The 11,136-nt window shown below is 48.4% G+C and overlaps 1 protein-coding gene across 4 annotated transcripts; it reads left to right on the forward strand.

Annotated features, from left to right (window-relative positions):
- Positions 1-95: 95 nt before the first annotated feature.
- MTHFR (methylenetetrahydrofolate reductase) lies at positions 96-11,016 on the forward strand. 4 transcript variants are annotated; one of them, XM_042794161.1, is made up of 12 exons: positions 96-984; positions 2,747-2,998; positions 4,066-4,304; positions 4,620-4,730; positions 4,917-5,110; positions 5,585-5,835; positions 6,571-6,705; positions 6,991-7,171; positions 7,562-7,744; positions 9,165-9,266; positions 9,514-9,633; positions 10,146-11,016. In XM_042794161.1, the coding sequence occupies exons 1-12, from the start codon at positions 935-937 to the stop codon at positions 10,341-10,343; spliced, it is 2,016 nt and encodes a 671-aa protein (XP_042650095.1). In that variant the 5' UTR covers positions 96-934; the 3' UTR covers positions 10,344-11,016. The 4 variants fall into 4 exon arrangements, with proteins under 4 accessions (XP_042650095.1, XP_032863724.2, XP_032863726.1 ...); XM_033007833.2 differs by having other exon boundaries at positions 99-218; positions 10,146-11,015; XM_033007835.2 differs by lacking the exon at positions 96-984 and adding an exon at positions 3,103-3,159 and having other exon boundaries at positions 2,903-2,998; positions 10,146-11,013.
- Positions 11,017-11,136: the final 120 nt, after the last annotated feature.

Genomic DNA, 11,136 nt, shown 5'->3' on the forward strand with positions numbered 1-11,136 from the left:
GCCGCCTGGCCCCGCCCCCGGCCGCGCGGCGCGACGTGAGGCCGCGCCGCCATCTTGGAGAAGGGAAAAAAAAAAAAAAAAAAAAAAAAAAACCAAACACCACAAATAAAAAAAACAACGGCGGGAGCTCCACGTGACCCGGCCCCGCCCCCGGCCGGCCTTAAAGGGCCGCGGGATGCGGCCGCCCGCGCTGCGCCGCGCCCAGCACCGCGCCGGAGGTGAGCGGGGCCCCGGGAAGGGGGGCCCGATCCCTGCCCCCGCCGCCTGGGGAAACACACACACCCACACCCCCCCCCCCAACCTCCCCCTCACCCCGCGGCGGGCCTGGCCACCACGGCTTGCCGCTGCACTGCGGCTCGGGTTGCTTGGGGCCGAGCCGCGCTCCCGGCGGGTTCGGCTGAGGTCGAAGGAACGATCGGGCAGCAATTCCGTCCCTGCTTGGCCCCCAGCCCGGCTGCGACGGAGGGGGGCACCCCCCCATCCCGGCAGCAGGGACCCCCAGCAGCCCCGCGGGGGTGCCGGGCTCCCCCCAGGCCCTGCACAAGCCCCTCGCAGGCGTGCGCGCCCCGTGTGAAGCGTGCATCTGCGCAGCCCAGGTTAGCTCGGGCGGTAGAACTATGCTTAGGAGGATGCAGACCTCCGGCCTGCGTGTGTGGGTGTCAGCTCGGTCCTGGAAGCAGCAAAAATACCCTATAGCGAAGCAAACAAGCACTGCCAACATCACATCAAACGGGCATCTCCGTGCTGATCAGCATCAATGTGCTGGGCCGCAGATCTTTGCTCAGAGCTCAGCGTGGTAGAGGCAGAGGAGCAGGAGCGCTGACCCCACGGAGCCGACGGGTGTTTTAAGATTGTCTTATTTTGCAACTGGCTTTGTTGTGTAGAAAATCTCTTTTCTCTTTGCAATAATGGCAAGCTTCTGCCAGCAAATGGGATGCTTCTGATGGTAAGGAAACTGCTACAAATGCTGCCTGTAGACAAAATGTAAATGGGGCTTTTCTCCTGTATTTGTGGTTCTAGATTGTCAGTGAGATAAGGACCTTTCCTCAACCGAAAGTCTCATCCTATAGAGATATTAATATATGAACTCTTCCCTCATAATGGGCATGAAATCTAAAGAGTGAAAACAGAGGTCCTTTGATTTGCGTATGGTGCTGTGGCATGCTCCCTAGAAGTGACATATTGGGAGTTGACTGCCCATGATTTTGTGCTGCTAGCTTGATCACCAACCTATGCTTTGAGATTATTTCCCCAGATTAGTGCCACGTGGATGTCAGGCAAAGTCCTTTGAGAGAGCTTAGTCAGGCTGTTATTGTGCACCCAGTTGCTTTTGCTTCACTTGTCAATAGGTCTGTGCTGCTGAGTTTTACCATGGCCAGCTATGTTGGTACACAAGAGATTTAAGACTTTCAGTTCCTCTTGGCAGCAGAAGGCCTGCGCTCCTTTCTCATATCTCCTGCCAGTTGGAGAGGTCCCCAGGTGGTAAAAGTAGACTTTCTCTCAGAGGGTTTTGCTTGATTGGCAGCTCAGTGTAAACAGTAGAAGATGAGTTCAAAGTCTTCTTGGATGACCTAAACCCACAGACTTTATGATAAGGACAAAGTGTGTGCTAGCTCATGCAACCATTTCGTCTTGTAACATTATGTAATGCTCAGACAGCTTGCTGCTTTCCAGTGGCAATTTTAAGTTTTGGCAGGTACATAAGCAAATAACACAGATCCAGAACTGATGGCAGCTCTTCTTGAACGATCTGTAATCACCACCTAATTTTAAAAGCACAGGGTGAAACACTTTTGGGAGCTAAGTGGAGTTGGGTATCCTAGACCTACTTGTACTACTGACTTGCAGTGCTGTTTTCCTTTCTGTGGAACCAAACAGGCACAGCTGATCACGCTGCAAGGCAGCGAGAAGGGAATGGTCTCTGCTGGCCTTGTTTCCAAGTAGGCCCAATTGTTGAGGAAAGGAACACGAACAGCATATCTGGCAAGCACTGAATGTGTGCAGTGATATTGGTGCAGGGGACAATTGTCTGTGGAGATGGTGTGTCTTGTGGGAGAAGGCTAATGGTTAGAAATGCAACTTTCTCATGTCAGCAAAGACAAAATAAAGGGTGGTATTTGTAGGGATGGCCTGATCAGAGGGGATTCTTCGCTTTTTTTCTGACATAGGAATAGTTTGTGCATTGTGCTCCAGTAGCACTTCCTCTCCTACCGACACTGTAAAGAAGCCCTGGGTTTTGTGAACAAACAGAATGGAAACTGAAGATGGATACAGTCCAAGAAACTGTTGCTGTAGGGAAAAAAAAAAAAAAAAAACAAAAAACAAAAAACAAACTGTTGGCATGTCCAGGCCAAGGCCACAAGATCAAAGAGGCTCTCACCTGATGCACATGGGTATCATGGCTTACTAAGTTGTAGTCAAGGCAAAAGTGATGTTGACCTGACTCTTGTGAGAGCCAAATTTGACCCATCAGGCACAGAAGAGCTGCGTCAAAGTGGCATGAAGCCATCTGCTGTGTTACTTCTCTCAGCGCTATCTAAACACATGCTTTTTATTGTGTTTCACCAGATCCCCCACTACATCTTACAGCAAGGGCCGGCAAAAGGAACTCCCTGATGATGACTTATGTTGGGTCTTGGCCTAGGCTTCCTTTTCATCATCTGCTGCCCACCCCAGCAGTAACTGCACCTTGCTGAGATGTGTCCTGTCTTGTACCCACTGTGCTCCTTCTGTTCCTCTCCTCCAGAGAGCTCACCATGGTCAATGAGACCCAGCATACCTGCAGTGCCAGTTCCAGCTCCAAGTCTGATGGTGGCAGCAGTAGTGGGAGCGAGAGCTCCAAGGACAGCTCACGCTGCTCCACCCCTGTCCTCGACGCTGACCGTCATGAGCGGCTGCGGGAGAAGATGCGTCGACGGCAGGACTCTGGAGACAAGTGGTTCTCCCTGGAGTTCTTCCCTCCACGCACAGCCAATGCTGCTGTCAATCTCATCTCCAGGTGAGGGCTGCAGGGTGGGAGAGGGGAGAAATAAAGTTTCTGGTGGAGGGCTGGGAAACAGCTAATGAGGCAGGCTCTGCCCCATGCTCTGTCTCCCCTTCCAGGTGACGAAGCAGGTAATGGGGCTGTGCTTTCCTGCTGAGGAGGGTAATGGACACCAGGTAACTTGTCTTCCTTGGAGGCCCTGAAGAGTTAAGTGTCATGGTGGGGTTACTGAAGGGGCCAGACTATTTTCCCTCTCCCATGCTCTGTGAATATGGAGTAACCCCACTGTCATGCTCTGGGGCTGAAGCAGACTGCTGGGGAACAACAGAGCAGAAAAGTACCTATTAAGAGCAGAGAATATTAATTGATGGACAGTGTGTCCAAGTCTCTGGAACAGAGACTCCCACTTGTTTTCAGAATCATCCAGCCACTATAGTTTGTGCCTCTGTTACTGAGGACTACAGTTTTAGCCTCTGAGAGGGGTATCCCCAGAGCTAAAGGTTATCCTGGAGACTAGTGAGGAGACCAGGAGCCACCATGTACTCACCTGGAGGAGAAGAGGGAGGTTCATAACTCTTTTTTGTAACTGCTGTATGCCAGTGCCAGGTTTACTTTAAACAGAAGGGCCTGTTCCAATCCAGAGCAGGAGAGAGACAAGTTAGGGGAGCCTTTGTTTTATTTGGCACACTTGAGACATGTGGTCCATCTTTTCATATTTGTGGCCTCCATAGTTAAAGCTGAGAACGGGATCGCAGCATAGTCTCCCATCTCAAAAAGAATAGGACTTGCATTGCTGTCTATTAGAAGATGTATCAGTCTAATAAAGCATGCTGGGAGGAAGTTTATTCTACAGAGAACACTTAAGTTTCCTCTTCTTCGAAGTCACTGTAAGCTTCTCCTCATATAGCTTTAATGGGTGACTTTATTTACATTGGCCACTTGCTAAACTCCTTGGTCTCTCCTGCTGCTGTCATCCAAGCTCTCTCTGTCTGTTGCTGGCATTCCAGCAGTGAGCAAGATATCCCAGGCAGAGAGAAAGGAGTTGGCTACATGGTAGACTCACAGAGCTCTAAAATCCATAGGTTTGACCGCATGGGAGTAGGTGGTCCACTCTTCATTGATGTGACGTGGCACCCCGCTGGGGACCCAGGATCTGACAAGGAAACCTCTTCCATGATTATTGCCAACACGGCAGTCAACTACTGTGGCCTGGAGACCATCCTGCACATGACATGCTGCAATCAGACCAAGGATGACATCACAGGGCATCTGCAGAAGGCCAAGCGGCTCGGGTTGAAGAACATCATGGCATTGCGTGGAGGTGAATCCTTTAGTCTTACGAAGCATAGGGCTGAGGCTGTATTGGTATTGTGTTCAGTTCAGTTCCAGAGTAAAAATGGAAAAATATCATTTAGAAGCTCCTTCTGCTGTGGGAATTAAAAGTTGAGACTGCTTTTCACCTGATCCCGTTGTTAGCAGTCCTTCCAGCTCAAGAGTAGACAAAAGCAGCCCATGGGTAAAACTGCAGACTTGGAGGTTTCATCTTGTCTGTCTTTTGACAGTGGGTTTTTACAGCACTAGCAGATCTGAGTCCATCAAACAGTTGGAGAGAGCTGTAGATTTGTTCTCTTTTCAGATCCTGTCGGTGAGGAATGGGAGGAAGAAGTAGATGGCTTCAACTATGCTGTTGACCTGGTTAAGCACATTCGCAATGAATTTGATGATTACTTTGACATCTGTGTGGCAGGTAAATGTCTTTCATTGCAGAGTGTGGGGTAGGGTCTGAGATGGGGAAATCAACTCAGCAGTCCCTCTCTGGACCTGGGCTGTAAGTGACAGCACAATCAGATTGGCTACTTTCTTATTTCTAGTGTGTTGACCTGACAACCAGGGTTTCACTTTTTTTTTTTTTTTTCCCCCTTCACCCTCCAAGGCTACCCCAAGGGTCATCCTGAAGCAGAGAGCTATGAGGCAGACCTGAGGCATCTGAAGGAGAAAGTCTTAGCTGGGGCAGACTTCATCATTACACAGCTTTTCTTCCGACCGGAAACCTTCCTTAAGTTTATGAAGGACTGTCAAGCCATTGGCATCACCTGCCCCATTATTCCTGGCATCTTCCCCATACAGGTGAAATCCAGTAATTTTGGTTTGGGAGGGAATAAGGATCCAGGATGTTAGGTGTTTGTGGGTCGGGGCCTGAGAGAGGTCTCTAAATATCCTCCACAAAATTTCTGGGAAGTGAGAGTGCTAAACGTGATAAATCTGTAGGTGGTTTGCCATATTAAATTCGTAGGCATGTAATAACAAGCTTAAGATGTTTTCCATGCCCATATGGCAAAAAGGGATATAAAGGACAGTGGCCTACCAGTCCTAAGGTGTTAGTCATTACTGTCAGCATGCTGGGCTCAGGCAAAAAGGGAAGAATTCACCTAAAGTGACATGATCAGGACTATGTTACCATCCTAGAGATGGGGCCTAGGAGTAGAGTCCAGGAGCCCCAATTTTAAATCTCCTGCCACAAAATCGAAATCAAGTACCTGTGTTACTGGGATGTCAGAAGAGGGCCTTGGAAAAATGAAAATCCCCTGCATCCTCATCCAGGGTTACCACTCCCTGCGCCAGCTGGTGAAGCTCTCCAAGCTGGAAGTGCCTCAAGAAATCAAAGATGTGATTGAACCTATCAAGGACAACGATGCAGCTATCCGGAACTATGGGGTGGAGCTGGCAGTGACCATGTGCCGGGAGCTGCTGGATAGTGGCATGGTGCATGGGCTCCATTTTTATACCCTCAATCGGGAAGTGGCTACTACTGAAGTCCTTAAGCGCCTGGGCATATGGAAGGAAGACCCCAGGTGAGCAGAATATGCTGGCTTCTGTTAGTTCCTCTTTCACATTCATCCATCCTATCTACTGGAGGCTCAAGCAATGGATGGTTAGCACCTCTCCTCTGCTGCTTTTTCTGCTTTTTTTTTTTTTTTTTTTAGCACCTTCCTGCATTTAGAAGTTCACCCTTCCTGCAGATCCCTTGACAAAAGCTGGGAGGAATAGAGGGGACAGATGAAGGATGAATTTGTTTTAGTCAAGTGGCTTTAAAAGTAGCATGTTCTGGAACTTTAAAAACCTAAACTCTTAGAACTGCCACTTGGAAGAAACAGGGTTTTTGAGGTCTGTCACAATCCCTCTTACAGGCCAAGTGTTATGTAAGGTCCTGCTGTGGATTTCTAGGGTTCTCTACAGCTGATAAAGGAAGTCCACAGGCTTCAGCAGAGACAAGAAGCAGCAAAGGAAAATGGATAGCTGTACTTTCTTATTGTTAAAAATAGCTTCACACAGTGCTTTTCCCTTAACTCATTCAATTTGGGGTGTCAGTCCTGTATTTAACCATTTAATAGACACTTACCGAGCATCCCGTGAGGGAACTGAGTGAGAAAAGATTTTTCCGTAGAAGAAAAAGAGTTTTCTATCTTCTTGACAAACTCTTATCAGCACCCATTACTTGCTTTCCCCAGAGACAAAGTTCTCCAGGGGAGAGGCTTCCAGCCTGCAGTGGAAAGTCAGCTGTGTTAACATCTGCTCCTCCCATGCAGGCGGCCTCTGCCCTGGGCAGTCAGCGCTCACCCCAAGAGAAGAGTTGAAGATGTTCGGCCAATCTTCTGGGCCTCTAGGCCAAAGAGTTACATCTATCGAACTCAAGAATGGGATGATTTCCCCAATGGCCGATGGTAAGCTGTCAGCCTGCAATGGCAGTGCAGTAGAGGTGTGGTATGAAAGCCTGCTCCACAGTTGGTCTCCGTCATTTAGTGGGTGTCCTGGGCTTGATGGAACAGGTGGCTTCTTAACAAAGTGGTCCCCGCTTGCTTGGGTTTGAATGAGGTGAGGAGAATGGCACCAGGATGTTGAAGCTTTTGGTCTCTTGGTAGATTTTGTTGGATACTTCTCTTCCTGCATTACCAAATCAGCTCATCTTCCTCAGTGGCCTGATGATCCTGTGTCTGTTCCCCTTACAGGGGTAACTCCTCCTCTCCAGCCTTTGGGGAACTGAAGGACTATTACCTCTTCTACCTGAAGAGCAAGTCTCCCCGGGAGGAGCTTCTGAAGATGTGGGGAGAAGAGCTGACTGGTGAGGAAAGCGTCTTTGAGGTATTCACATGTTACATCACTGGAGAACCCAACAAAAATGGGCACAAGGTGAGTGATGGCGCAGGAAGGGATGGGCAGTGTGGCACAGACAATAGTGTGCATTTCCTCTTGCTCCTGATACCACATTGTTCTGAATAAGAATTGGCACTTCCCTATCCAAAAGCACTTGCTGAAATGGTGGCCGAAGGTAACCCAACAGCCAAAGCTAGGGCTCAACATAAAAGGAAAGATGCTACAGTATGACAGGACCAGAACTGATGGATTTCAGCAGTCATTCTTAGAGTTGAGGATATCCTGCCCCTTGAACCAAACCTGTGAATTCTGCCCAGAAGTAGGTGTGCTTGAGACCATTAGGGCACTTCTGAGTTCCTTCAACATCCAGATGGTAATGAAAGTGTTGTTAAATCCATTGTGACCCATCCTTTCTCCTCATGGTAGGTTACGTGCATGCCCTGGAACGATGATCCTCTTGCTACTGAAACCAACCTTCTGAAGGAGCAGCTGGAGAAGGTTAACAGACGAGGAATCCTGACCATCAACTCCCAGCCAAACATCAATGGCAAACCATCCACAGACCCCATTGTAGGCTGGGGGCCCAGTGGCGGTTATGTCTTCCAAAAGGTACTGCGCTACTCTGGGCCAAGCAGCAGAGTTATGACCCAGTTTGGTCTCTTAGGTAGGGAGGTCCTAGGCTTTCACCCATATAATCCTTCTGCCTGCTCCTTATCTTAATGCCTGCTTGCTGAGATGAGGCAAAGCTCCTCTGGTATCTTGGGAGACAGATTATGTCATCTCTATGGCTGGCTTCATAGCTGTTTTCCCCTACCTCAAAACATCTATTGAACACACATAGAGTTTCTTGGTTTTACTCTCAGCAAGTAGTTATTGGTAACTTCTTTCTAGAGCAGGGCTATGAAACTTTAGATGCAAATACATGCCCGCCCACTGCATCTGATCCTATTCAGTGATGCAGAAAGCACCCAGGTTTTTCATGGTAGTATGTCTACCATCCAGCTTCTCATGGTAATAACTGGGCATTTAAAAATTAGCCTATTTGTCCTTCTTTAAGGCAGAGTTCTCCACCAATTGCACCCACCCCACACCACTAATGCTGTGCTGGTCAGACAGCTACCAGGTTCCTCATCTGGCCTGCCAGCAGTCTTATCTCCCATGCCTGCCTCCTACCGTGATGCTTTTTCAGGCCCTAGAGTCTTGCCACTAATGGCTGTGATAGGAATCTCCCATCAAGGTGAATGCCAGGCAAGTGGCTCATATTAGGAAACAAAGCAGACTTGTTCAAAAGGGATCCAAACCGCTAAAGCCAAGAGACCAGCAGATGGCAAATGCAGTTATGCTTTCAAAGGAAAAAATTCCCCTGAGGTGAGGGGAAATCCATCATCTCACACAATAGCCAGGAAATGGGGGAGGGGGAACAGTTGTTGGGAGCAGCCAAGCACAGAGCAGCGGTAGATGAAGTACAGAATTTAGTTGTATAAGCACACAGGCAGAACTGTGAACAAAATATGAAGACAGGGAATGGAGAGTGCTTGGGAGAGCCCAGCTGACTCCCCTGACCTGCTCCCACCAGACTGGGCTGCCTTGCCTGGACGCTGCTGTTCACCGGGTCCCATACAGAACAGAGGCTGAGCTCAGGCCTCTTCCAAGCACTCTACTCCATCTGGCCCAGACTGCTTCCCAGGCACAGCAGTTGTGGTTACATTCCCTGGAGCTTATTCCACCCTGCCTGCTTACGTGGGCAAAACCCAGGAAGATTGTAGCTTTCCTGAGCTGGCTGCTCCTGAGCCGTTACCTCTGCTCTCCCTAATTTTTTTATTTATTCCCCCCAGCTCTCTACTAATTTGCTCTGCCCTTTGAAGCATCCTCTATAGTACATGTTTCTGGAAATGGACATACAAGTCTTAAGCTGCCTGGCTTCCAAGCAGCCCAGTCTACAACTGTCCACCTGATTGCCCATGTGCATCCCATCCCTGCCATGAGTAAAGGCTCTTAATTTCTTTGCCCTTCCCTTCCCTCCCTATAGGCATACCTAGAGTTCTTCACCTCCAGTGAGATCGTCACGGCACTGCTCAAAGTGCTGAAGAAGTATGAGTTGCGAGTGAACTACCACATTGTCAATGTCAAGGTAGGCTGTTGTTTACCGAGCGCTTTCCTTTCACCACCTTGGGAGTGAAGCAAATATCAAAGATTCAGGTATCATTATGAAGAGTGGGACAGGAAGGCTGATGAAGGGAAGGGAAAGTGAAGCAAGTCAGCTGTGATGTGCAGCAGCTGTCTGATCTCTTACAAGGAGAGGGTAAATGCACTTGTTCTAACTCACTTAATCCCTCCAGCAGCAGTTGCTTCAGAAAGATTTTTCCTTCCTTTGGCAGGGCCAGAATATCACCAATGCTCCAGATCTGCAACCCAATGCTGTCACCTGGGGCATCTTCCCAGGCAGAGAGATCATCCAGCCCACTGTAGTGGATCCTGTAAGCTTCCTCTCCTGGAAGGTGAGTCCTGCCTCCTGCTGGATACATTGCTGTGATGCCCTGGAAGTTCAGTGTCCGGTTTGTTTTTAGCCTGTGACACTTCTTACAATCGAGTACTGTTGTGATATTAGCTTGCAGAGGTCCAGATATTGCTGCTCCTGCTCCCTCAACATAATAGGAACTTTGCTCTGGCAAGAGCTCTTCACAGACACCTAGTACCAGGGGACTTGGGAGCTACCACTGTCACTGTACTGGGCCCCAGAGCTCTGGGCAGTAGCTCTCCCTCCCCTCTTACACACACAGGGGCAGTATTGAGCCATTTTACTGCAAACGTGTCTCCATTCAGTTCTGGGCACTTCCCACTGACTGGAAAGCATGAGGCTCCTTGCTCAGCTCTTGCTGTTTTCACTGAGAAGAAACAAGCCACAGACTGGCCATGCATGTGTGACACTGGTTGTCCTAAATGTAGGAATATGAAAATACAGCTCTAACGTATGCATTACACCACTACCAACATTTTTTTTCCTTGGCAGGATGAGGCCTTTGCACTGTGGATCGAGCAGTGGGCCAAGCTCTATGAAGAGGAGTCACCCTCTCGCATGATCATCCAGTACATCCACGACAACTACTATTTGGTCAACCTGGTGGACAATGACTTCCCACTTGAAAACTGCCTCTGGCAGGTTGTGGATGATACTTTTGAGCTGTTGAACTATCCAACTCAGCAGTGAAAATTCCCCTTTTAAACCCATATTTCCTCCTTCCGTCCACTGACTGCGGGGAGAGAAAAAGCAGCTCCTGTGCTGATGGTGGACCACACACTCCTAAACCCCATGACCAGGCCAGCTTGCTGATCTACACACTACATGCTTTTCTACCCCCAACACAGAGATTCCCTGACTCCCCACTGAACAATAGCCAGAACTACCCAAACCTCTGAGCTAAGGCTCTAGCCTTAGCTTGAAGACCAGCTCTGCAGAATGAAGAGGTGCTAATTGTGGCTATGTTGATTACAGTACCAGGACAACTCTTGTGCATCAATGTGATAAAACTCAGTGGTATTTTAGTAACTTTCTCATGCCAGAAATGCTGCCTTGGGGATTGAAACACTCCTGTCAACAGTGCCTATGCAAGGAGACTATTTCAGCAGTTACCAACCCTGAAAAGAAGCTCAAGTTACTTTTACATTGCACTCCGAAGATGTATTTTTCGTAACTGACCATATCAGGCTCTTTTGCACTCACTCCAGAAGAAGGTTCAAATTTTCTCCTTAACTTTTCTCCCTTTATTTTATTTCCTGTTTTCTTTTTAATAGAATATATGACTTTCACTTCTGGATAAGACTGAGTAGGATCACACTATTTTTTAGATTAAGTACAATAAAATACAGAAATACAAGTGTCTGTTGTACTAGGCCCTACTCTTATAAGCAGTAAAGACTCGTGTTGTTTGCAAACTAATGAGTCTGGCACGAGGGTCTTAAAATCAATTGTTTATGAGGCAATACTGCCTTTACTTTCAACA

This window comes from Tyto alba, unplaced genomic scaffold, assembly GCF_018691265.1.
Source record: "Tyto alba isolate M040663 unplaced genomic scaffold, T.alba_DEE_v4.0 Super-Scaffold_20000042, whole genome shotgun sequence".
Classification (NCBI taxonomy): domain Eukaryota; kingdom Metazoa; phylum Chordata; class Aves; order Strigiformes; family Tytonidae; genus Tyto; species Tyto alba.

What these genes read in the sequence shown, in the direction of transcription:
- MTHFR (XM_042794161.1), top strand. Translation starts at nt 935, where the DNA reads ATGCTTCTGATGGTAAGGAAACTGCTACAAATGCTGCCTGTAGACAAA. An exon ending in ATGCTGCCTGTAGACAAAAT is followed by an intron (nt 985 to 2,746) that starts GTAAATGGGGCT and finishes CCTCTCCTCCAG; the next exon opens with AGAGCTCACCATGGTCAATG. An exon ending in GCGGTTATGTCTTCCAAAAG is followed by an intron (nt 7,745 to 9,164) that starts GTACTGCGCTAC and finishes CCCTCCCTATAG; the next exon opens with GCATACCTAGAGTTCTTCAC.